The 26,850-nt window shown below is 43.5% G+C and overlaps 1 protein-coding gene across 9 annotated transcripts in view; it reads right to left on the reverse strand.

Moving 5' to 3' along the window:
* Positions 1–26,850, reverse strand: part of LOC120994463 (interferon-induced GTP-binding protein Mx2-like) — a 143,809-nt gene that overhangs the window by 47,828 nt on the left and 69,131 nt on the right. For all 9 annotated transcript variants that reach the window (XM_040423057.1, XM_040423051.1, XM_040423053.1 and 6 more), the window contains 5 exons: positions 22,152–22,341; positions 15,834–15,971; positions 11,538–11,692; positions 11,294–11,432; positions 10,149–10,347 (listed from right to left, as the gene is read on the reverse strand). In XM_040423057.1, the coding sequence (XP_040278991.1) occupies positions 10,149–10,347; positions 11,294–11,432; positions 11,538–11,692; positions 15,834–15,971; positions 22,152–22,341 (821 nt within the window). The remainder of the gene's footprint in view (positions 1–10,148; positions 10,348–11,293; positions 11,433–11,537; positions 11,693–15,833; positions 15,972–22,151; positions 22,342–26,850) is intronic.

Raw genomic sequence — 26,850 nt, forward strand, 5'->3', positions numbered from 1 at the left:
ACCCAGCGCTGTATGGCCCTTGGCAGGGTCCGCACCAAACGATCGACCACCACCCGTTCCACCATCTGCGAGGGGCTCAATGTCTCAGGCTGCAGCCATTTTTTTACTAGGTGTAACAGGTCATAGGCCTGGGACCGAGCAGGCCGGGACTCAGAGAAGGCCCACTGGTAGACTCGATGTGCACGCACATAGGTATTAACCCCAAGACGAGCCAACACCTCCCCCTTCAGCCTCTTATAGCTCTTGGCTTCCTCCTGACTGAGGTCGAAGTAGGCCTTTTGTGCGTCTCCCACTAAAAATGGTGCTACTACTTCGGCCCACTGTTCTGCAGGTAACCTTTCCTGTTCCGCAGTGCGTTCGAAGACCATCAGGAACGCCTCGATATCATCCTCGGGGCCCATCTTTCTTAACGCTGAGCGCACCTTATCCCGGGCAGCAGGTAGGACTGCGGTTCCCCCTGGGACGGCTTGTTGTTGTAACACACGCATGGACTCCTGCATAGTCGCCAGTTGCTGGGCCAGTAGACTATTCAACTGCCTCTGGTCTCTCAGGGCTTCCTCATGTCTCCGAGTAGCCTCCTCATTACTTTGCACCAAGTGTCTTGGTGTAAAACACAATGCTTTGTTTATTCACACGGTGCATATTTGTGAAAGACGGTGCAGTTCATAGGGAGGGTGGTCACACACAGCAAAATAATAGTTCAAACACAGCAAGTCCCTGCTGCAGGCTACTTGAGGCCTGTTTCAGTCACATAAAGCAAAGTCTATTTAAAGCCAGGAGTAATGTCACCTTTTCTCCTTGGTGAAGTAAGTCCATCGGTCCGGCTCCTAGCCACAGGACATGGATCCCTTCTGGATTTAGCTGCGGGTCCCTGCACACTCCTTTACAGGCCTCAGCACGCAGCCCAGCTCACCCCCACTCCTCACTCTCACAGCCAGAGAACCCACAAGCTCCACACTGTGCACCACACCCTTGTTGCTGGTCAGGTTTTAACCCTTCCCTGCAAAACCTGGCCTGGACCGTGGGGAGACAGGCACCCGCCCGCATATCTGCCTGCTCCCAATAAGAGCCGGCCCGGATCCGTTGTTAACAGCGTAACCGCTGCAAAATGCACTTTTCCGGCTCTTACTCCAGCGGGGCCAGGACCCCCGCTGGCACGTACCTCCCGTTTACGACCACCCCAGGTACTCTCCTACAATACATTTGAGAGGTTTATGTATATTTTTTACCCTACACCTTTCCTTCAGAACTGTTCTAGTCCCTCCTTCCATTCCTCCCCCATTCTTATTACCTTGCCCCCGGTCTCTATCTGCACTATCTTCCCCTCCTATAATGTAATTTCCCTCCCCCCCAGTCCCTAGTTTAAATACAAATTCTAACAGTCTATTCAGTAGGACTATCAGCTGTGTATCCACCTGATATCTCCTCAACGCCACTGATGGTCCCAACCCCATTTATAAGGCAAGAAATCCCACTTATTAAACCTGACAGGGCACACCTGTGAAGTGAAAACCATTTCAGGGGACTACCTCTTGAAGCTCATCAAGAGAATGCCAAGAGTGTGCAAAGCAGTAATCAAAGCAAAAGGTGGCTACTTTGAAGAACCTAGAATATGACATATTTTCAGTTGTTTCACACTTGTTTGTTATGTATATAATTCCAGATGTGTTAATTCATAGTTTTGATGCCTTCAGTGTGAATCTACAATTTTCATAGTCATGAAAATATTAAGAAAACTCTTTGAATGAGAAGGTGTCCAAACTTTTGGTCTGTACTGTATATATAGCATCAGATCCAGCTTTCACAATAGGTGATAGTCACATCTTATATACTCCTCCTCCCTACATAACGACCTCTGCATAAACTCACAGTCTATAGCCAATGAGTCCTGATATTCATGAGGCATCTGCCCTCCCATTGATTTAAATATTTTTTGCAATAATAAGCAGCAGTGGGGGGGGGGGGGGGGGGGGGGGGGAAGCTAAGAGCTCAAGTATACGAGGACTGCTTAGCATGCAGTGTGTATTACATCTACTCCAGCTCCAGAGCTGTTCAATACAAAATGTTAGCAAAGAGGCTGGCTCAGTTTAAGACATGAGCCAACATTTTGCTAAGGGGATCTGTTTATACCACCCTTAATAATGGCGCTAAAATAGAAAAATACAAAAAATGATCACCTGAGCCTATACCTTTGCTCGAATAAGCGGCAATATTAGCTTTTTACCTATAACCTAGTGCTGCCCCGTAATTAGTCCCTACTGCATTCCCCTCAGCACATATTACAGGCTACATTGAAGACTTGTTTCCTATCTAGCACTCTGCTCGACGCATTTCCCTGCTGCCAGTATTTCATCAGGAGCAAGAACAGAAGCGAAACAAAGTAACAAATTGATAAGGTGCTGCACGCCTCTGATATGGTGCGTGCAGCTACACGTAGCCACCGGCACGGTGACAGCCGTAGTGTGGCCGCCGCATACTTCTCCTTATGTACAGATAACCACTCCCTCTGGGTGGAGCCTCACAGCGGATCATCCAATGGACGGGGAGGCATATCAAAGTACTCCTCCCCCCATTGTGTTCATTCATCGCTAAAATCCCAGAGGGTAAGAAAGGATACATAATTATCTGGGGATCTCAAGGCGGCTACTATATGTCCTCCTGGGAGACATAGTACATTACACAACTACGTCCACCTATCAATAGATATATTTAGTTACCTGACAGCAACCACGCCGCCCATGGATAGATGTTATATCACATAGCGACATGGCTGGGTATCTTTACATCCCTTTAGAAAAACGAGATAAACAAATAAACAATAAAAAGGGATCACTGTGCGCGCAAGTAAATCATAGCCCGCAACTAGAGATGAAAGCATGGATGAAGTTACGACATATACAGTTGGATACACCAATGTTACGGCATGAACAGAGTTAAATATATCAGGGTCATAGGCAAATGTCCCATGACCCAGAACTATATACACCAAAAGTCACTCAAATAAGGAGGTCTCTTATGAAATGGTCATGTACCCGCCAATCATCTAATTACATGGCCCCAGATCCACTATTATATAAAACAAGTATATGATATAAATTCATTTAATCCATTAGGTTTGATGGTCTGAAGCCTAAACGTCCATTCTGCCTCTTTGCACAGCAGGAGGTCATCAATGTCCCCCCCTCTTGGGGACGGCTGCACGTGCTCCATCCCCTGAAAGCTGATGCAATTATGCATTCCTGCATGATATTTTAGCACGTGTTGTGCTATCGGGGGATCATCCTGCTTACTGCTGTTAGATAGGTGCTCCCCTATCCATCTCCTAAACTCCCCTCTTGGTCTTGCCTACATATTGCTTTTGACAGATACATGTGGCTACGTACACAATGCCTACAGTTTTGCAATTAATAAAGGATCTAATACTGTAGCTGCGTCCCATCACAGAGCTGGTTACTTTATTGCTTTTTTTTTTATAGCTTTACATGCAATACAGTTACCGCACTTGAACGTGCCACGCGTTTTTTTTAGGGAGCCAGTGTTCCTTGGTGGGGGTCTTGAACACACTATGGACCGGTCTGTCCCTTAAATTGCCACCTCTCCAGTAGGTGATCGAAGGATAATCATCCACCACATCTCCTACATCCAGGTCCGATTTCAGATTCCCCAGGAATCCTGAAGAATCTCAGGTACCTCTTTGTGTGCCAGGTCAAATGTCCCAATGATCCGTATTTTCTCATCCCCAATCTCTCGTTTCTTGGGATGTAGCAAACTATCCCTATTGCAGCCTGCCACGTGTTGGTATGCTTTCTTAAGGGAAGACAAAGGATAGACTCTTGTCATGAACCTACTTTGGAGGTCATTTGCCACCACCTTAAAGTCTGCCCATTCTGAACAATTCCGTTGGTCCCTTAAGTATTGGCCCTTGGGGATGCCCCGTTTAAGTGGGGTAGGGTGTCCACTGTCCCATTGCAATAGGAAGTTGGTGGCTGTGGATTTGCGGAACATCTTGGTGACTATTTTTCTCGACTGGTTAATACTGATGGAGAGGTCCAGAAATGTGAGATGGGTATCACTGATTTCATATGTGAAATATAACCCCAAATCATTCACATTCAACAAGGAGACAAACCCCTCAAATTCGATGCTCGTGCCTCTCCAGAGGATGAATACATCATCAAAGAACCTCATCCATAACAAAATGGATGAGGTCCACCGGTCCAAGACTTCCCCAAACACAATTTCCTTCTCCCACCAGCCCAGGTACAGGTTGGAATAAGTCGGGGCACATGGCCTCCCCATCGCCACCCCCCTGAGCTGGTGGTAGATGTCACGATCAAAGGAGAATATATTGTGCCTCAGGATAAATTGTAGTAGCTCCGCCACAAATTCATAATGCATCGAAAGATGTGTTCCTCTTTCCGCCAGGAGCACTCTCACCGCCTCACATTCTTTCTCATGTGGGATCGAGCTGTTGAGAGCCTCAACATCTAGGCTCGCTAAGTGCGTGTCCTCTTCACAGTATACATCATTGAGTTGCCTTAACATGTCCTTTGAGTCTCTTACATAGGACGGCAAACTAACCACAAATGGTCTTAAAATCCCGTCCACGTAAATGCTGATAATTTCTGTCAGGCGGCCAATCCCCGATACAATTGGTCTCCCTTTCAAAGGGGAAACCCCCTTGTGGATCTTGGGTAGACTGTAAAAGGATGGTAGCAACGGATATTTTAGTCGCATAAATGCATATTCTGCCTTACTGATCAAGCGCTGCTGCCTAGCCTCATCCAAAATCTGTGCCAACCCCTTTTTGAAGACATCAGTGGGATTGTTATCTAATCTTCTATAGCATATTTTGTCCTTTATCGGAGGGTTTGATAACAATAGTCTGATCACTTTGTAGGGCATTCAGAGCCTCAAACTCATTCTGGGTCCGATTTGATATCTTCGAGCCACTCAGATCCAAAGATCTGAGCATTACAGTAATCACTGTCCAAAAAGCATGAGGTGAGTAGTCATGAATAGGAGGGTTCTTTATTCAGGGTAATTGTAAATCTGTGAAGGGTCCAGCTCCTATGTCCCGTCCCCCCTCTTCCATCAGATCGGCTAACAGTTTAACATCTGGCAGTTCTTCCTGATGAATACCCAGCTTTAAACCCTGGTCCTTATTGTGTGTCAAAAAGAATTTACTCAATTTCAGCCTCCTGATGAATAGATTTATGTCCTTTACCCAACCAAACGGGTTATATTTACAATCTGGGACATAGGATAAACCCTTTCTCAACAACCCCATTTCTATTTCCGTGAGAGACCGTTTCGACAGATTGATAAGTAACTCATCTGTAGTAACCGAATTTTTTACGTTTCTTTCCTGTTCCTCAGCTGGTATTCTGACAGTGGCTGAACTGACCCTAAATAACCTCCTCTATGCCCCCTTTCTGATCTACCACTGTCCTGCTTGCGGCCTCTACCCCTATCTCTCCCTCTTGCACTATTACTAGTGCTTATGTTGGTATCGGGGTCAGTTTCGTACTCAGAAGAGGACTGATCTGTTTCACTTTCAGGATTTGTTTTTGCTCTTGTTTTAATGAAATCAAAGATCTTGCCCTCTCTGAAATCCTTAGTATCTCTGATGAATTTGATAGTGCTTCCTTTCCTTCAGAAAGCTGGTGAACCTTTCCGTGATGTGTTTAACTTGTCTTGAAGGAGTGGCACCTTCATTTGTGAAGACGCTCCTATCTTGGGAGCAGTATTCATGTGCACTTTTGCCCCACCTATCTAATAGGCGACCTTGATTAAGGTGGTACATATAGGTGTGTGTGCTCCTCCTCCCACCGGTTGCAGTTGCACATGGAGGTAATTAGGAGCAACACACTATATATGTGGGGTCTGCGCTCCTGAACATAGATGCATAACGGCATAGACAGGTTTAGCGTAGGACTGAGACCACCTTGTCACTTGGTAGGTGGGCTTAGATGTGTTTTGATCAAAATGTATTGACCAAGTGTCTCAGATTTTATCAATAGAGTGAGGGCTTAGTCCGTATGTTATGGTTGCATCTATTATTATAGTGCATTATTTTCTGTGACTGGACATTTGCCTATGATCCTGATATATTTAACTCTGTTCATGCCGTAACATTGGTGTATCCAACTGTAAATGTCACAACTTCATCCATGCTTTCATCTCTAGTTGCGGGCTATGATTTACTTGCGCGCACAGTGATCCCTTTTTATTGTTTATTTGTTTATCTCGTTTTTCTAAAGGGATGTAAAGATACCCAGCCATGTCGCTATGTGATATAACATCTATCCATGGGGGGCGTGGTTGCTGTCAGGTAACTAAATATATCTATTGATAGGTGGACGTAGTTGTGTAATGTACTATGTCTCCCAGGAGGACATATAGTAGCCGCCTTGAGATCCCCAGATAATTATGTATCCTTTCTTACCCTCTGGGATTTTGCGATGAATGAACACAATGGGGGGAGGAGTACTTTGATATGCCTCTCCGTCCATTGGATGATCCGCTGTGAGGCTCCACCCAGAGGGAGTGGTTATCTGTACATAAGGAGAGGTATGCGGCGGCCACACTACGGCTGTCACAGTGCCGGTGACTACGTGTAGCTGCACGCACCATATCAGAGGCGTGCAGCACCTTATCAATTTGTTACTTTGTTTTGCTTCTGCTCTTGCTCCTGATGAAATACTGGCTGTGTCCAGCAGGGAAACATGTCGAGCAGAGTGCTAGATAGGAAACGAGTCTTCAATGTAGCCTGTAATATGTGCTGAGGGGAATGCAGTAGGGACTCATTACGGGGCAGCACTAGGTTATAGGTAGCAAGCTAATATTGCCGCTGATTCGAGCATAGGTATAGGCTCAGGTGATCATAGCTTAACTAGTATTGGCAGTTCAGCTACACGGGGTCCTGGTGCACCGTGTATCCCTACCCCCAGAGAGGTGGGGACCACAAGAACCACCCTACTAAACAACACTCCATGCTGTTTTGGTGGGATTGAGGATCAGTGGACATTGTGGAGACCCCCCCAACCCCCACACCCATAGTAATATAATTATAAGAGGCAGATAGCCATTTCATATTGATGTTTTAAATTGAGACCCTTATAAAGTTTTTTAGTTTTTTTTCTATTTTAGCGCTATCAGTCAATAAAGTTAATAGTTTTATATACAGAGAGTCGCAAACTTCACAATTTTCTAAATTAACTTCCCTAAATAATGGCAATAAAAACTGTCGATAGATTCCCTTCTTTTATTAGGCACATATTTACAATAAACAGGCTTTTTTGTCTATACTCTATCCACAAAAAATCTAGAAATATTGCAGTTTCACAGTGGTTATTAGAGCGATCACAGTAAACTGTTATTTCCTGTAATCTGCGGCTCACTTGTCAGTTTTACTGTATAGACTGGAAAAGGGTGAGCAGGCTGATCTCATCCTATCTTATTACGCACATATTTAAAATAAACTGTTCTTTTTGTCTATAGTCTATCCACAAAAAAATATAGAAATATTGCAGTTTCACATTGTTATTACAAACCGGATTCCCAAAAAGTTGGGACACTATACAAATCGTGAATAAAAACTGAATGCAATGATGTGGAGGTGCCAACTTCTAATATTTTATTCAGAATAGAACATAAATCACGGAACAAAAGTTTAAACTGAGAAAATGTACCATTTTAAGGGAAAAATATGTTGAATCAGAATTTCATGGTGTCAACAAATCCCCAAAAAGTTGGGACAAGGCCATTTTCACCACTGTGTGGCATCTCCCCTTCTTCTTACAACACTCAACAGACGTCTGGGGACCGAGGAGACCAGTTTCTCAAGTTTAGAAATAGGAATGCTCTCCCATTCTTGTCTAATACAGGCCTCTAACTGTTCAATCGTCTTGGGCCTTCTTTGTTGCACCTTCCTCTTTATGATGCGCCAAATATTCTCTATAGGTGAAAGATCTGGACTGCAGACTGGCCATTTCAGTACCCGGATCCTTCTCCTACGCAGCAATGATGTTGTGATTGATGCAGAATGTGGTCTGCCATTATCTTTTTTGAAAAATGCAGGGTCTTCCCTGAAATAGATGACGTCTGGATGGGAGCATATGTTGTTCTAGAACCTGAATATATTTTTCTGCATTGATGGTGCCTTTCCAGACATGCAAGCTGCCCATGCCACACGCACTCATGCAACCCCATACCATCAGAGATGCAGGCTTCTGAACTGAGCGTTGATAACAACTTGGGTTGTCCTTGTCCTCTTTGGTCCAGATGACATGGCGTCCCAGATTTCCAAAAAGAACTTCGAATCGTGACTCGTCTGACCACAGAACAGTCTTCCATTTTGCCACACTCCATTTTAAATGATCCCTGGCCCAGTGAAAACGCCTGAGCTTGTGGATCTTGCTTAGAAATGGCTTCTTCTTTGCACTGTAGAGTTTCAGCTGGCAACGGCGGATGGCACGGTGGATTGTGTTCACTGACAATGGTTTCTGGAAGTATTCCTGAGCCCATTCTGTGATTTCCTTTACAGTAACATTCCTGTTTGTGGTGCAGTGTCGTTTAAGGGCCCGGAGATCACGGGCATCCAGTATGGTTTTACGGCCTTGACCCTTACGCACAGAGATTGTTCCAGGTTCTCTGAATCTTCGGATGATGTTATGCACAGTTGATGATGATAGATGCAAAGTCTTTGCCATTTTTCGCTGGGTAACACCTTTCTGATATTGCTCCACTATCTTTCTGCGCAACATTGTGGGAATTGGTGATCCTCTACCCATCTTGGCTTCTGAGAGACACTGCCACTCTGAGAAGCTCTTTTTATACCCAATCATGTTGCCAATTGACCTAATTAGTGTTAATTGGTCTTCCAGCTCTTCGTTATGCTCAAATTTACTTTTTCCAGCCTCTTATTGCTACTTGTCCCAACTTTTTTGGGATTTGTTGACACCGTGAAAATTGGAATCAACGTATTTTTCCTTTAAAATGATACATTTACTCAGATTAAACGTTTGATCTGTCATCTACGTTCTATTACAAATAAAATATTGACATTTGCCATCTCCACATCATTGCATTCAGTTTTTATTCACAATTTGTTTAGTGTCCCAACTTTTTTGGAATCCGGTTTGTATATCAATCGCAAAAACTGATATTTCATGTAATCTATGGCTCACTTTTCAGTTTTACTGTATAGATTGGGAAACAGTGAGCAGAGTCATCTCATCTTATTAGGCACATATTTATTATAGAAGAACATATTTAAAATAAAAAGTGCTTTTTTGTATAGTTTTTCCACATAAAAAATCTAGAAACATTGTAGTTTTAATGTGATTATTAGATCAATCACAATAAGCTGATATAACATGCTATCTATGGCTCACTTGTCAGTGAAGACTATAAATCAATGGACAGTAAAATTTTGAGGAGGAGTCCCTTCTCCAGGACTCTTATGAGGCTACTTTCACATTTGTCTGGGGCATGGGATCTCAAAACCACAGCAAAACACATCCGATTGCATTAATTCAGAACATATCTGGTTGTATTATATCGAAAATAAAGAAACCTTTAAACCACTATAAGTCAATGGGCGCCAGATAAGTTTTTTGTGTCTGAAAAAAATGGATCCATCACCATTGACTTGCATGGTTTTTGGTGCCGCATCCGGCACGTTCAGTTTCCTATGCCACACACAAAAACGCTGCTTGCGGCAATTTTGTGTCCAGCATGGGAACACAACAAACCAGAACAGAATGCATTCTGGTGCACTCCGATCCGATTTGTTCAGTTTTGTCCCCATTGACAATGAATGGGGACAAAACCGAAGCATTGTGCTGCGGTTTTTGAGACCCTGTGCCGGATCTCAAAACCAGACAGCGCAACGCGGATGTGAAAGTAGCCTTAATAAGCCATAGAGGAAAGCAGCTACAAACTGTCACTTTCTATGAAAGACCTAGGCCTGATCACAACTGATCACTGGAGGTCCCAGCAGCAGGACATATTGTGAACATGTTATCATCATGGTTTCATTTTAACAAAAACAGGAGAACCGATTTTATGCTCGAGGAACAAGATTGCATGAGGAACGTCCTGAAATAATCTGAGCCTGTAGAATAGAGAAGACGCTACTTTACCTGTAGTGTTCATGCTGTTCAAAGAAGACCTTCTCATTAATTAAGGCATTTTTCAGATTGACATTATTCTGAATCTCCATCTGGCTGCGGCATTTGACAAGCACATAACCTTTTATAAGGCTGTACACACAGTTTTGTGCTACTTTTACAACATCACCTTCTGCTCCTTTGTCAACCAAGTCTGGTTTCGTTAGGACTCCTGCATGAAAATTAGGATTTTTTGGGGAGACAAAGCAAAAAGTTCATTAGGAGAGATGAGCTAATTTCTCAAAATTAATTTTGGGTTAGATTCTGACTAATTGGTTAAAAATAAATTTGATTCAGGTCTGAATGAATTTTACCGAAACAAAAGTGGACCAGTTGGTCTAAAAATTAGTGTATGACACTCTGAGGTCTCATAAAACTCTTTTTTTTCTTGTCTGTTCTTTTTTTTTTCTCTTCCCCTTTCCTCCCTTAAAAACACATTGCTCTGTCGCATTAATGTTTTTTAAAATTAAAAAAACATTCTAAAAATGTTCCCATATTGGGAGTAGATGCCTGTAATTGTTTTAATGCACTTGTCATTGTTTAAACACAATTGTTTAAATGGTTGAAAAATTGCAACAGGTTTTTAGGAAACATAAAAAGGAGCAATTGGTCCTCCCCTGGCTGCGACCTCACTATAACTACAATTGACACACTAAAATATGCTTAATTGTACACTGATTATATAGTAGAAAACTTGCAAAAGGTTTTGGGAAATAAAATGGTGCAATTGTGTATCATATGCATCAAAATATTTGTTGCAGGTGGTGATGGAAATATGCCTATGAAACACTTATGAAATATAGAAGCTTTGCAACAGGTTTTTGGACAAAAAAAAAAGGCTGGCTCGTGTGCCGAAAAAAGAGTGCTGTCTCTTTAAAAGCTCATTTGTCTTGTCTTGTGCAGTCCTGACTGTAAGATACACGGTACCGCAGCAAGGAACCTGACAGCCCAATACAATGGGTTCCATCAGACACCACTGATGGTGGATATGTCTTTTTTGTGGGTATGTTTTTGCTCCTCTGATGAAACAGAAAATGTAAAAATCTACAGATATCTGAACAGAGCTTAAGGCATGCTGGATTGTTGGAGATGGGGAGTAAATGATGATCATTGTGTACCTATTGTCCTCTCTCCACTGGGATCCACCTCTCGTGACATTTCCAAAACTTCTGTAGTTACTATGTCCACATTACAAGGAACCACGGCCAGATTAATGGTCTCCTGCCTGGATATGTATTTTTTTATCATTTGCCTTATCTAGAAAGATGCGGAAAAAAATTATTAATATGGTACAATACAATATTGAAAAAAAGTTATATTATTTGTGTGTATGATATTGAGAAACCTGCCTAATTATCTCACCTGGTCTCCAATGTCTCTGGGTTGATTAGGCAGATTAATTCGAGTTATCCCGGGAAGATCAATGAGAGTCAAATCTGGAACATTTGGGGCAATGATTTCCAGTGTTATGAGCTCATCTTTGATTCCTTCTCCATGACCGGCGATGCAGTCTTGTGCTAGAATGTAAATGGTACAAACTTTAAAGGGGTTTTCCAGGCTGTTAATATTCATGACCTATCCGCGGGATAGGTCATCAATATCAGATCGGCAGGGGTCCGACACCCGGCTCCCCCGCCGATCGGCTGTATGAGGAGAAGGCATGCGCCGTGCACGTGTGCCGTCTCCTGGCTCTCTTCCTGCTTGCCATAGATATAGCAGCAGCGAGCAGGAAGATACACAGGAGACGGCACATGCGCACTCTGTGTGCCTTCTCTTCATACAGCTGATCGGCGGGGGTGCCGGGTGTCGGACTCCCACGGATCTGATATTGATGACCTATCCTGAGCATAGGTCACCAATATTAACCCCTTCTCTACATGTGACGTAATAGCATTGGAGTCTATGAGAATAGCAATCTAATTATTGCTAGTTATAGTTCCCTATGGGAACTATTAAAAAGTGTAAAAAAATAAAAAAAATAAAGTTTTTAAAAATAAAATAAATTAAAAAACTCAAAAAATTCAAATTACCCCCCCTCCCCAAAAATTTGAATAAAAAAGTAAATTTTTTTAAAAAAAACACACATCATGGGTATCGTTATGTGCAAAAACACCCATACATTCAAAATATAAAAGCATTTATCTCATATGGAAAAAGGTGAAATGAAAAAAGTGTCAAAATGGCCGATTCACCATTTTTTTGGTCCCTTCTCCTCCCCCAAAACATGGACCCTCATACAGCTCTGCACACACAACTACAAAAAAGTTATAGGGTCAGAAAATGGCAACAACAAAAAAATATTGTTTTCAATTTTTTTTCTTTTGTTTTCAATGTGATGTTCAATACTTTTGCGTTAATAAATACAAAAGTATTAAGGGAGTGATTATACGCTGACCAGAAAAAAAACATATTTTTTTTCAGTATACATATGTGGTATCGCTGGATTCATACCGACCTGGAGAATGAAGAGCACAAGTCAGTTTTACTGCATAGTGAACGCCGTAAAAATAAACACAAAAACCGTAAAACTATGGTAGAATTGTGTGTTTTTTCCATTTCCACCCCACTACATCCTATGCAATATTGAATGGTGGCATTAGAAAGTAGATACAGCTACGATGAGGCCCTTGGAGTGAGATGACCCAGATCTGTTTAGTCCCATGCAGGAGCCATCAGAACTTTGCTATGGTGGGTTGTCTTTCTACCATGTAGGCAATTGCCATGAGGTGAGCCTCAGAAAGAAGGGGGAACAGTCATTGCCCCCTATAAGCGGCACAGCAGCATGGCCATGCAACCCAGAAGCTGTCACTGCTCAGAGAAAGCTGTTTAATATTGATGGCCTAGGGGATAGTTCATTAAGGCTACGTCTACACGACGATATTTGTCGCGCGACAGATAGGGCACAACTACACTGCAACATTTGTAGTGCAACATTTTGTTGCACTAATGTCGCGCGACAATTTTTATAATGGCAGTCTATGGTGTCGCACTGCAACATGCTGCGACTGCGACGCAACAGTCACAGAAAAATCCATCTCGAATGGATTTTCTGCGACTGTTGCGTCGCAGTCGCAGCATGTTGCAGTGCAACACCATAGACTGCCATTATAAAAATTGTCGCGCGACATTAGTGCAACAAAATGTTGCGCTACAAATGTCGTCGTGTAGACGTAGCCTAATATCTGATCGGTGAGGGTCTGATTTCTAACACCCCTGCCAAACAGCTATTTTAGAAAGCCAGTGACATCATGCTCATTGGTCGCATGGTCTAGGCGCAGCTCAATCCCAATTAGTAAATAAAGCACAGTGGCCAGCTGCTATACAAAACTATTTAATATACCATATACAATTATAAAAAGCATAAAATCAACTGTGTTAGGCCTCCTGTTGCAGTCTGGACAACCCACAATCCTGGATGGATGAGTAATCCACTGCCCTCCAACAGAAATCGTAAATTTACACTGCCCTAGACTTACATTTATAGTGGCATTAATCCCTTCACTGCCCTAGGCCACTAGTTATACTGATATTAATCTTTTCACTTCCCTAGAACACCAGGGACACCTTCATAGTCATGAAAATAAAGAAAACTCTTTGAATGAGAAGGTGTGTCCAAACTTTTGGTCTGTACTGTACATTAACCCCATCACTGCCCTAGACCACCAGAGATCTGTATGTTAGCCCCTTTACTACTGAAGACCACCAGACATATGGGAATTAACCTCTTTCACTGCCTTAGACTGCCAAGGATGCTGACATTATCCTACCATATACCACCATGAATATTGATATTAGCCCTTTCACTACCATAGATCTGTCATGGTCTTACCTTCTTGCTGTTCTCCTTCGTTTGACATGTGCTGGCGGCCATCTTGGTTTCTGGGTTTCTTGTAGCCTCCCACCCTGCGGCTCCTCCTTCCCACTGGGAGGAGCTGGATGCCTAGCTCATATATATAGGAGGTCTGTGGCTTCAGTTCCTTGCTTGGTCCTCCTGTGTTCACATGCTTCTAGACTGCTGCTGCTTCTGGTTCCTGATCCTGGTTTCGTCTGACTACCCTGCTGGTTCCTGATCCTGGTTTCGTCCGACTACCCTGCTGGTTCCTGATCCTGGCTTCGTCTGACTACCCTGCTGGTTCCTGATCCTGGTTTCGTCTGACTACCCTTCTGGTTCCTGACCTCTGGCTTCGCAAAGACTCTGCTTCGGTTTCGCCATCCGTTTGGACTTTTGCTTTACAGCTTTATTTTCAATAAAGCCTTCTTATTTTCACTTATCCCTTGTTGTACGCCTGGTTCATGGTTCCGTGACAAGATCACCAGGGATTCTGACACCTTTACTGGCATATACCAATAGGCATACAGACATTAACCCTTTCACTAGGCAATAACCTTTACTTTGCCACACCTGGTACTTTCTAATACAACTTGCTTGGGTGGTATGTGTTCTTGCATATCTGGCTGCTTTAAAACTAATTATTAAAGGGGTTCTTCAGTTTGTTTTAACTGATGATCTATCCTCTGGATAGATCATCAGCATTTGACCGGCAGGGGTCCAACACCCGGGACCCCCACCGATCAGCTGTTTGAGAAGGCAGCGGCGCTCCAGCAGCGCCGCTGCCTTCTCACTGTTTACCGCAGGCCCAGTGACGTCACAACTAGTATCAACTTGCCTGGGCGGGGCTAAGCTTCGTTCACTTAAATGGAGCTTAGCCCTGCCCAGGCCAGTTGATACAAGTCGTGACGTCACTGGGCCTGCCGTAAACAGTGAGAAGGCAGCGGCTCTGCTGGAGCGCCACTGCCTTCTCAAACAGCTGATCGGCGGGGGTCCCGGGTGTTGGACCCCCGCCGATCAGATGCTGATGATCTATCCAGATGTTAGATCATCAGTTAAAACAAACTGCAGAACCCCTTTAAGTGTTTCAGGTATGATCAATGGGTTTTATGTGTTAAGATTTACATATAGTCTTCCTAGAAACCAAGAGTAGTTTCACCTGGCATGCAATGTATATATTTTGGTCTCCCCAATAATACAGAGCACCTCCAAAGAGTACCCCACAAGGTCAGTCAATCCACATACTAGGGGATCTCCATAATGAGAAAGAGTACCCCTTAGACAACGTATATATATTCCCTCTCTCCTTATTTCTATTAAATTGTTTTAAAAATTTGGCGAACCTGAAACTAAGCAAATTTTGAAAGGTGCGCTTATCTCTAAAATACATTTTATACAATGCTCAAATATTACCACCACAAAGTGTCCACATATATTACCGCCTTATTTTGCTATATAATATCACCATATATTTCATATTAGTGGAGGCCATACAGTACTCAAAGTAGTGCTCACATAAGTAGTGCATGCAGTGTGATATCATGTCTAAATAAATGTTTTCATACACTGCCCAGATAGCAACATACAATGCCTGGACATTGTCTTCCAGTGCTCAGATAATGTCATATAGTGCCCAAAATAATAATCATCATACCGCCCAGATAGATAGTGCATACTGAGTATGAATAAGCATTATCATACAGTGTCCATAAATACAGCTTATATTGTGATGCAATGCTAAGACAGCACATAGACAGATAAATGATTCATACAGCACCCACATAAACAGTGCACAGAGTAAAATGAGATATATTACAATTTTTCTTTACCTCTTCTCACTTCTTGCTCCACTGCGGATGGATTGCTTAGTGGTATTGTTTTATTTTTATAGGATATTGTCCCACTCCATTCTGTAGACACTGGAGACTTTTTTAATTTGAGCTCAAGAGGGCAACGTGTAACGATACCTGATTTTAAAAAAAAAGTGTAATCAAAAAGTATAACATATAAGAAGAATTTAGAGGCTGAATACATGGTCCGCACTGAGTCCTGTTCACATAATAACAGGATTGTCACAAAGTGTCAGCACTAATGTCTCTGCTGCTCTGGACTCTGAACTGAAAGACCTTACCTACCTTGATGAGTTCTGTGAAGTTCATCAGCTGTATGCCTCATTCACACGTCAGTGTTTCGGTCAGTGATAGTCATCAGTGATTTTGAGCCAAAACCAGGTGCTGCTCTAAACACTGAACAGATGCAGATCTTTCCATTACACCTTATATCTGTAGAGGCTCCAATACTGGTTTTGGCTGACAATCAGGGATGAAAATCACTGACCAAAACGCTGATGTGGCAATTAAAAATCTTGAAAGTGGTGGGGAGTTGAAGCTCAAGGTACATTTGAAAGTTGCATAGACTGGTTATGCTTTACTTTTCCATATGAAGGTGTAGTAGCAGTGTTCCTCAACTCCAGTCCTCAGGGCCCACCTGCCAATAATGATTTGAGAATATCCCACGGAATGAATACCTGTGGTAAGACCAGGGCCGTCGTCAGCACCCGGCACACCAGGGCAAGTGCCGAGGCCCACTGCTCCTGGGGGGGGGGGGGGGCCCACTGTGCCTGCTCACTCCTGCAGCTCTGTCCTGGTCTTCATTAAACTGCCTGTTCGGAATTCTAGGGCAGCTTACCCCAGCAATGCAGACAATTTTCACCATGTGCACTGCTGGGGTGGGCGGCCCCAGGACTCAAAACAGGGTAGATGGAGTTTCCTACCAGGCTAAAGGACCTTCCTGATGTCATCCGCACATGTGACCAGTGGGGGAGGAGCCAGAGGAGCAGAGAGCTGTGTTACTTTACAGAGAAGAGCAAGGCTAGAATGTGGTGAGGCCTAGCTGTGTGTGTCTGTCCCTGTGTGTGTGTCTGAGTCATGACTCTATACTACAGTCTAGCCAGTGCCTAATGGGTTACAGTTTTGACCACCTTCTGATACATGTTAATAATTCCTTTTTAAACCCCAGTCCATGGCCCCTCAGTACTGGGAATCAGTGGGAGTCATATTAGAAGGTAACAAAAGGTTGGAGCATAACTAAAGGTAGAATTCCCTTTTAATGTCCCCTAAAGGTGGCCACACACATTAGATAGAAGTTGGTTGACGATCTCACCATCGCATAAGTGTCTGTCCATATGTATGTGTCTGTTCCTGTGTGTGTGTGTGTGTCCCTGTGTGTGTGTCCCCCTGTGTGTGTGTCTTTCCCTGTGTGTATTTGACTGTCCCAGTGTGTGTGTTCGTGTGTGTGTGCCCATGTGTGTGTCTCTCCCTGTGTGTATTTGACCGTCCCAGTGTGTGTGTCCCCGTGTGTGTGTGTGTGTCTCTCCCTGTGTGTATGTGTGTCACCATCACCATGCCCACAGTGTTACTATGCCTGGACGCAGCTCTGCGGGGCAAGAAGAAGATGGAAGAGGAGGCAGCGCTGCCAGAATGGAGTCCGTGACAGAGACATAGGGAGGCACACTAAGGACGTAGGTAACACTACCACATGATCTACGCTAGTGTTATCTGTGGTTTTACATACTGTAGGACTGCAGGTAACACTACCACATTATCAGCACTAGTGTTATCTGTGGTTTTACATAGGACTGCAGGTAACACTACCACATTATCAGCACTAGTGTTATCTGTGGTTTTACATAGGACTGCAGGTGATATCTACTATAGTATCTGTACTCAGAGAGTTATCACTGTGTAAGAGGGCCCACTGAGACTTTATCGCCCAAGAGCCCACTTGAACCTGGAGCCTGCCCTGGGTAAGACCTATCACCTGCTCAATACTAAGGAAATCCTGAAAACATGACCGTCAGGTGGTCCCTGAGGACTGAAGATGAGGACTAATGCCATAGAGTACTGTGTAGCCATGGAGGCAGGTGATTTATGCATAAAGATGCTTCATATGACATTGTTCAACGGAGATTGCTTGCATTTTTTCTGTTGGAATGATGGAATTCAACAAAAAAATAAAAACTTCATATACTTCTGTGCGAAATCAGAGACATATAGCGGTGCAGTCAAAGAAGCATCACTAGAATAAGCTAATATTTATTAAAATGTACTGTGTATTATTTTAGCTTTTTCCAGTGACCCTGCCTTTTAATTCAATGTTGGCAGGGCCTGTTGAAATCTTAAATTTGTGTTCCTCAATAATGGTCTAGTTGGACATTTGTGGACATTTTCCCCTGTTTCCCCTATGCAAAGTCATCAACTCCTCCTTTAATTTTACTTTAAAGAATTTATTTGCATTGACTTATACTGATTAATACTGTGTAACTGCATTTTATATATATGTTGTCATAACCTGTTCATTTGCACAGTGGAAAGGGTTAATGAACACAGAGACTTGTGGGACTTTCTAGCAAATATTGAGAAGCTGGTCATTTTCCATAGCTACCATAGGGTTTAAAGAAGAGCATGCTTTGGAGGGAAAAAGCCAGACTTGTTTACCACCAAAACCAGATAGACGGACGTTTGAGATGTCTGGTTTAGCTCTATCATTATGTCTGAAAAACTGTTTTTATCTAGAAAAACTGCTGTATCATTGCTCTAATGTGAGTCCATGAGAGACGGGAGTTGTAACATTGTAACTGTTTGTGCTGAGTTTCTCCACTCCACACTTCCCACTAGAAAGTTTTAGTTTAGCCAGAAACTGTATATAAGAAGACCAGTCAGAGACCATAGTGTTCTGCATTTAGGGACCAGTGCTTGGAGGGGGAGACTCTGCAAGACTATTGAGTGACCAGAAGAAGACACTGAGATGGGGATACTCTGCCACAGACCCTGGATCACAGCCTTTGGCGAGAGAGGGATAGCTAGCTCAGGCCTTACCTCAGCATCCAACCCTTCTTCTGCCGAGGAGACTGGAGAAGCCAGCCCTATGCCTCGCCTGTATTGCTTTGCACCTGAATTCCTCCAGTAAAGAAGCACACTGGTTTACTGCAGACCCTGCCTCTATGACTCTAATCCCCATTAGGTGCGCCACGCCGTACTATCCCTTCTGGAGAGCAAAACCACGTGGTGACACCTGGATGGTGTCCAGGGGACTCAGCGTAGCGTTGAGGGCCACGCCTAACCTGGCCACTGCAGGAGAAGTCTGCATGTTGGAGAAGTGGACACAAGAACGAGTAGAATAATTTCTTCATTAAAGGAGTTGTTCAAGATTAAGAAAATGTGGATCATAGGCAGTGGCTGACTTAAAATACCCATATAAGCAGTATACTTATCCCCCACCCCTCCATTGTCATTATTCTAGTCCTCCCTGTTGGTCTTTGTTTACAGGGCTGCAGTGCTGATGTGAAGCCCAAATGTGTGACCATTGCATCTAATCAGTGGTCTCAACAGTGGACCTTTTAGGCCAATAATTGGATGCAGTGGCCATGTGTTGCACTTAAAGGGTTTCTGTCACCCCATTAAACCGTTTTTTTTTTTTTTTCTTTACTAATAATCCTTATAGTGCGATCTCATGATACATAAGCAAATTAATCATTTTGGTTCAGTAGAATTTGCTAAAAATCTATTTTTAAAATATGCTAATTACCTTGCTACCAGCAAGTAGGGCGGCTACTTGCTGGTAGCAGCCGCATCCTCCGATGGTAATGACCCCCCCTCGGCATGCTGATTGACAGGGCCAGGGAAGGGAATCGTTCTCTGCTGGCGCTGTTAGAATTTGAAATCTCGCGCCTGCGCCGTACCTGGCTTCAATCGGCGCAGCCGCACTGAGAGGCGGCCGCTCGCTCGACCGCTCCATCCTCAATGCGCCTGCGTCGATGACGTCATCAAGTACACCCGGAAGAGAAGACGCCGGCATCGCTGGAAGGAGGCGGAGAGTCTGGTGACGTCGCTGGATGCTCGAATCAGGTAAGTATGTACATAATAAGCATGCTGCCACAAAAACCACCAACGAAATGGGAATAAATAATTTTATAAAAATGACAGTTATTAACACTATACCTCCAACGATTATTAATAATAAATCTCTTCCGGGTGTACTTGATGACGTCATCGACGCAGGCGCATTGAGGATGGAGCGGTCGAGCGAGCGGCCGCCTCTCAGTGCGCCTGCGCCGATTGAAGCCAGGTACGGCGCAGGCGCGATAGATTTCAAATTCTAACAGCGCCAGCAGAGAACGATTCCCTTCCCTGGCCCTGTCAATCAGCATGCCGAGGGGGCGTTATTACCATCGGAGGATGCGGCTGCTACCAGCAAGAAGCCGCCCTACTTGCTGGTAGCAAGGTAATTAGCATATTTTAAAAATCGATTTTTAGCAAATTCTACTGAACCAAAATGATTAATTTGCTTATGTATCATGAGATCGCACTACACTGCGTGCAGAAATATTAGGCAAATGAGTATTTTGACCACATCATCCTCTTTATGCATGTTGTCTTACTCCAAGCTGTATAGGCTCGAAAGCCTACTACCAATTAAGCATATTAGGTGATGTGCATCTCTGTAATGAGAAGGGGTGTGGTCTAATGACATCAACACCCTATATTAGGTGTGCATAATTATTAGGCAACTTCCTTTCCTTTGGCAAAATGGGTCAAAAGAAGGACTTGACAGGCTCAGAAAAGTCAAAAATAGTGAGATATCTTGCAGAGGGATGCAGCACTCTTAAAATTGCAAAGCTTCTGAAGCGTGATCATCGAACAATCAAGCGTTTCATTCAAAATAGTCAACAGGGTCGCAAGAAGCGTGTGGAAAAACCAAGGCGCAAAATAACTGCCCATGAACTGAGAAAAGTCAAGCGTGCAGCTGCCAAGATGCCACTTGCCACCAGTTTGGCCATATTTCAGAGCTGCAACATCACTGGAGTGCCCAAAAGCACAAGGTGTGCAATACTCAGAGACATGGCCAAGGTAAGAAAGGCTGAAAGACGACCACCACTGAACAAGACACACAAGCTGAAACGTCAAGACTGGGCCAAGAAATATCTCAAGACTGATTTTTCTAAGGTTTTATGGACTGATGAAATGAGAGTGAGTCTTGATGGGCCAGATGGATGGGCCTGTGGCTGGATTGGCAGAGAGCTCTAGTCCGACTCAGACGCCAGCAAGGTGGAGGTGGAGTACTGGTTTGGGCTGGTATCATCAAAGATGAGCTTGTGGGGCCTTTTCGGGTTGAGGATGGAGTCAAGCTCAACTCCCAGTCCTACTGCCAGTTTCTGGAAGACACCTTCTTCAAGCAGTGGTACAGGAAGAAGTCTGCATCCTTCAAGAAAAACATGATTTTCATGCAGGACAATGCTCCATCACACGCGTCCAAGTACTCCACAGCGTGGCTGGCAAGAAAGGGTATAAAAGAAGAAAATCTAATGACATGGCCTCCTTGTTCACCTGATCTGAACCCCATTGAGAACCTGTGGTCCATCATCAAATGTGAGATTTACAAGGAGGGAAAACAGTACACCTCTCTGAACAGTGTCTGGGAGGTTGTGGTTGCTGCTGCACGCAATGTTGATGGTGAACAGATCAAAACACTGACAGAATCCATGGATGGCAGGCTTTTGAGTGTCCTTGCAAAGAAAGGTGGCTATATTGGTCACTGATTTGTTTTTGTTTTGTTTTTGAATGTCAGAAATGTATATTTGTGAATGTTGAGATGTTATATTGGTTTCACTGGTAAAAATAAATAATTGAAATGGGTATATATTTGTTTTTTGTTAAGTTGCCTAATAATTATGCACAGTAATAGTCACCTGCACACACAGATATCCCCCTAAAATAGCTAAAACTAAAAACAAACTAAAAACTACTTCCAAAAATATTCAGCTTTGATATTAATGAGTTTTTTGGGTTCATTGAGAACATGGTTGTTGTTCAATAATAAAATTAATCCTCAAAAATACAACTTGCCTAAAAATTCTGCACTCCCTGTATAGGGATTATTAGTAAAGAAAAAAAAAAAAACGGTTTAATGGGGTGACAGAAACCCTTTAAGCATTGGCGCCTGAAAGGGCCCAAAGTTTCTCCTGCCACATAAGAAAATACAGGAGCTTTTAAAAATTTTGCTTTGCCATCCTGGAGCTTCAAGTTACACCTCTATTATGTCAAGGAGATGGACAGGCCCACAGACTATTCTATTGAGTAACTTCTTACCTGTTCCTCTAGGAAGATTGACCCCAGACAAAGCCTCCAGGACAGAACTTTTCCCAGAACTCTGATCCCCAATGACAGCGATCGCTGGTAACTCCAGATCTTTCTCCACCCCAAGTGACCTCAGAGAGTCAATGATGTCAATACATGGACGAATCTTCTCTTTGTATTGCTTGTCCAAGAGTTTAGGGTCCTGTGGTGTACAATGGAAAAGCACAGTGTAGATATAAGAAGACAGTTACATGTATGTGCATTATATTGAGATTATAAATGTGGAGCTCTGAACAATTTTTTTTAAATTCGTTTTGGGTCTGATTCATACAGTAGAATAAAATAAAAAATTTGGTAAGTGCCCAAATTGATTTTACAGGAATCAAATACGCATCAATTGGCCAGAAAATTGGTATAAGACACTCTGAGGTCTTCCCAGGACTTTTATATATATTTAAATATTTTACATTATCTCTTTTTTTGTTTTAGAAATGTTTGCCTTTTTTCCCTCTTCTCTTTTAACCTCTTAAATGCAATGACAATACAATGCAATAACAAATGATGTCAGAGTCACTATGACATATATACAGTAGCTATGAGTAAAAGCGTGGTTGACGGTGTTAACATACAGCATGTTTAAAAACACACTGTGCCAGTGTTCTGCTTTTTCATATTAGAAAGCTTCCAAAAATTGTCCCTGATCAGGGGTAGATGGTGTTTAAGCACACTCACATACCTCCAAACTTTTGAAAATTGCAAAGAGTGACAATGCCCACATTGTGCCCCTTTATAGTAGTAATGCCCACATTGTGCCCCTCACAGTAGGTATGCCCACATTGTAGCCCTCACAGTACGCGCGATGGTGGCCGGACCTGGGGAAACCTGGGGTCCTCCAGCCACCACTTTAACGTTTGCACTGTACACCAGCAGGTGAGGTATGTTTGGCATCAGGAATGGGGCTAACCACCCCATTTCTCCCCTCTTGGTAGGATTGGGCTGGTCCTATTTCTTGCTGGGAAGGGAAGGGGAGGAAGCACGCCCTATTGCTCCTGTTCCTATGGCCTTAGGGACCATGCTCGGTGCACTCCAATTCACTTCTACGGTGAGAGCGCTTGATGGTGGCCGGACCTGGGGAAACCTGGGGTCCTCCAGCCACCACTTTCTCTGCTCCGTTCTCAATATAGTTGCAGGTCCCAGAGGTGGGACCCGCATTTATCAGACAATAGGGACATATACTAGCGATATGCCCCCATTGTCTCAGATGGGAACATTCCTTTAATGTCATAATAAACAGGCTTTTTCTGCACATGCATAAAAAATATGCTTTGATAGGAACAGAATGTCTGCCCATATTTATATACACACAAGTGATAATTGTCAGAAGAAAGAGTGGATTGTTCCAAATGATAACGATTTTAATTGGGAGCAGCAGCAGTACAGTGTGAATGTGCAAAGGGTAGGGTAATAAAGACATGTGGTTGCAATAGTAGCAGCAGCAATAGCAGCAGCTCATGGAATAGACAACGTGGTAGATACACTCACCTAAAGAATTATTAGGAACACCATACTAATACGGTGTTGGACCCCCTTTTGCCTTCAGAACTGCCTTAATTCTACGTGGCATTGATTCCACAAGGTGCTGATAGCATTCTTTAGAAATGTTGGCCCATATTGATAGGATAGCATCTTGCAGTTGATGGAGATTTGAGGGATGCACATCCAGGGCACGAAGCTCCCGTTCCACCACATCCCAAAGATGCTCTATTGGGTTGAGATCTGGTGACTGTGGGGCCATTTTAGTACAGTGAACTCATTGTCATGTTCAAGAAACTAATTTGAAATGATTCGAGCTTTGTGACATGGTGCATTATCCTGCTGGAAGTAGCCATCAGAGGATGGATACATGTTCTCATTCTGTTTACGCCAAATTCAGACTCTACCATTTGAATGTCTCAACAGAAATCGAGACTCATCAGACCAGCTAACATTTTTCCAGTCTTCAACAGTCCAATTTTGGTGAGCTCCTGCAAATTGTAGCCTCTTTTTCCTATTTGTAGTGGAGATGAGTGGTACCCGGTGGGGTCTTCTGCTGTTGTAGCCCATCCGCCTCAAGGTTGTGCGTGTTGTGGCTTCACAAATGCTTTGCTGCATACCTCGGTTGTAACGAGTGGTTATTTCAGTCAATGTTGCTCTTCTATCAGCTTGAATCAGTCGGCCCATTCTCCTCTGACCTCTAGCATCCACAAGGCATTTTCGCCCACAGGACTGCCGCATACTGGATGTTTTTCCCTTTTCACACCATTCTTTGTAAACCCTAGAAATGGTTGTGCGTGAAAATCCCAGTAACTGAGCAGATTGTGAAATACTCAGACCGGCCTGTCTGGCACCAACAACCATGCCACGCTCAAAATTGCTTAAATCACCTTTCTTTCCCATTCTGACATTCAGTTTGGAGTTCAGGAGATTGTCTTGACCAGGACCACACCCCTAAATGCATTGAAGCAACTGCCATGTGATTGGTTGACTAGAGAATTGCATTAATGAGAAATAGAACAGGTGTTCCTAATAATTCTTTAGGTGAGTGTATGTGTACAGCTCTTTGGCGGTAATGGTAGTGGCAGTAGGGGGATTAGCAGCAGGAAGTATCAGATGGGGTGGTGGAACATGATAGTAGGCAGGTATGCAGTAGCATGATGGCAGCAGCAGCCATAAAGTTATGCAACATGATGGTAGGCAGGCAGAAAGCAGCAGTGGCATGATGGGGCACCGTCAGCAAGGGCAAAATCAATTTATTGATGAGATGATGTGTAGAGGTGTACTCCCTCACGCTGTTCCGTGGTATCAGTGCAGTGAAAAAGTGCAATAAGGAATCAGGCCAGAAAAGTATCTTTTTACTAAGTGCAAAATAGAAATAGCATTACCTCTAGCAGTAGTAGGTATACAGTGCAATTTCTCTTCTCAGATGATAAGATATGGTGGATGGCAATGTATCAGATGATAGCACCTCTGGTATGTTATATTGCTGATGTCTCTCCCTTGATCTTGTGGCAAACAGCTTAAAGCTGGCACTTGTGGCTGTAGGTGTCCACTGTGTTATGAAGGCTTTTTTTAGTTGGCCTGGCCTTAATGTGATCTTAGGTGATGGGTGTCTGAGCCGTAGTCACTCACATGGAGCAAAATCTGGATAGCAATGGTTGCTGGTTATTCTGCTGACTGTAATGCTGTACCCTTTCAGAGTGTATATAGTGCTTGTCCTTGAAGTCTCTCTGGAGTAGTGATCTCACAGATGAGTTTCTTCTCTGGTCCCTAAGGCCCTAGGAGCAGGAGCAATAGGACGTGCTTCCTCCCCTTCCATTCCAGGCAGGAAATAGGACCAGCCCAATCCTACCAAGAGGGGAAAAATGGGGTGGTTAGCCCCATTCCTGATGTCAAACATACCTCACCTGCTGGTGTACAGTGCAAACATTAAATAGCATTACAAACCAAATATTTGTAGATACCCCATGTGCTGGGTTACTGCCCATGGCTCATTCATTTTGATAAAAATTATGTTTTGTACACTGGTGGAGGACAATTTCATCATATCTTTTATGTACAGTGATTCCTCAAGATACAATGGCCTCAAGATACAATATTTTCAACATACTGTACAATGGTCTTTTCTGACCCATTGTAAGTTGAAACCAGCCTCAACAATTTCTCAGACTCAGATCCAATCCAGGCTACTTCTCTGGTAAAATAGCTGGATTAGTTGCTAGTTCTCAGCTATTCCCACTGTTATATGTAAGGACTTGCTTTCTCTCTCTCTTAGTTATCTGTTTATTTCTCTTAAATCTTCATCTTCTCTTATCTTGGATGACATTTTGGGGCTTTGGAACCGATTATTAAACTTACAATGGTTTCAACTTGAGGGACCACTGTATTATGCCATGACTATGGGCTCCTCTGCCCGAAATCGGTCGGCACTATGTTTTTAACTTGTTTATGTCCTCAGATGAAATAAATACATTTTGAGGGTCATTTATGAAACAGAAATAAGCCTGAATTAGGTGTATTTCTGGCACAGACTTAAAGGGGTTGTCCGGGATCAAAGTAATTTTTAAAAACATTAATAATCACCTTGACATTACGCAATGTCAAGGTGATCCCCTTTGCTCCTATGAGTCTCTAATACTGCTGTCAGTATTGTTTACATAGCAGCTCCTGCGCTATGTCATTTCCGGCCACACTACCTTATGGGTCCCACAAGGCTGCGTGGCTCTGCAGCTGGACCTCACGAGCCTTACCACTCCCCCTCATCAGTATTCAGCCTCCTGCCACTCATGCTCCTCATCAGTATTCCTCCCCTAAAACCACCTTTTTCTAAGTCTACAAGCTGAATCCCTCCCTGCTTCCATGTATCTGCTCTCTGCTAGCATTGCATAAAAGACAATAGTGGCAGGCAGCGATCGGACTGGGAGGCATGGTTAGCACCCGTACTGTAGCACATCCCATTCATTGCAAAAGACCATGCGAGGCGTGCAGTATGCTAAATAGCATAGTTTTCTGCCTCCAATAGAACCTCCTTCTACTCCTAATAACGCTCGTCTATGGCCGGTGACGTTATCGGCAGAGGGGGGCGTTCCTTAGTGAGGCGAGTTCCCTCCGCCAAATACTGTCTCCTTCTTCCCAGACTAACGCCCTCTGTGCCTGGTGATGTCACAGAGGGGCG

This window comes from Bufo bufo, chromosome 3, assembly GCF_905171765.1.
Source record: "Bufo bufo chromosome 3, aBufBuf1.1, whole genome shotgun sequence".
Lineage (NCBI taxonomy): Eukaryota > Metazoa > Chordata > Amphibia > Anura > Bufonidae > Bufo > Bufo bufo.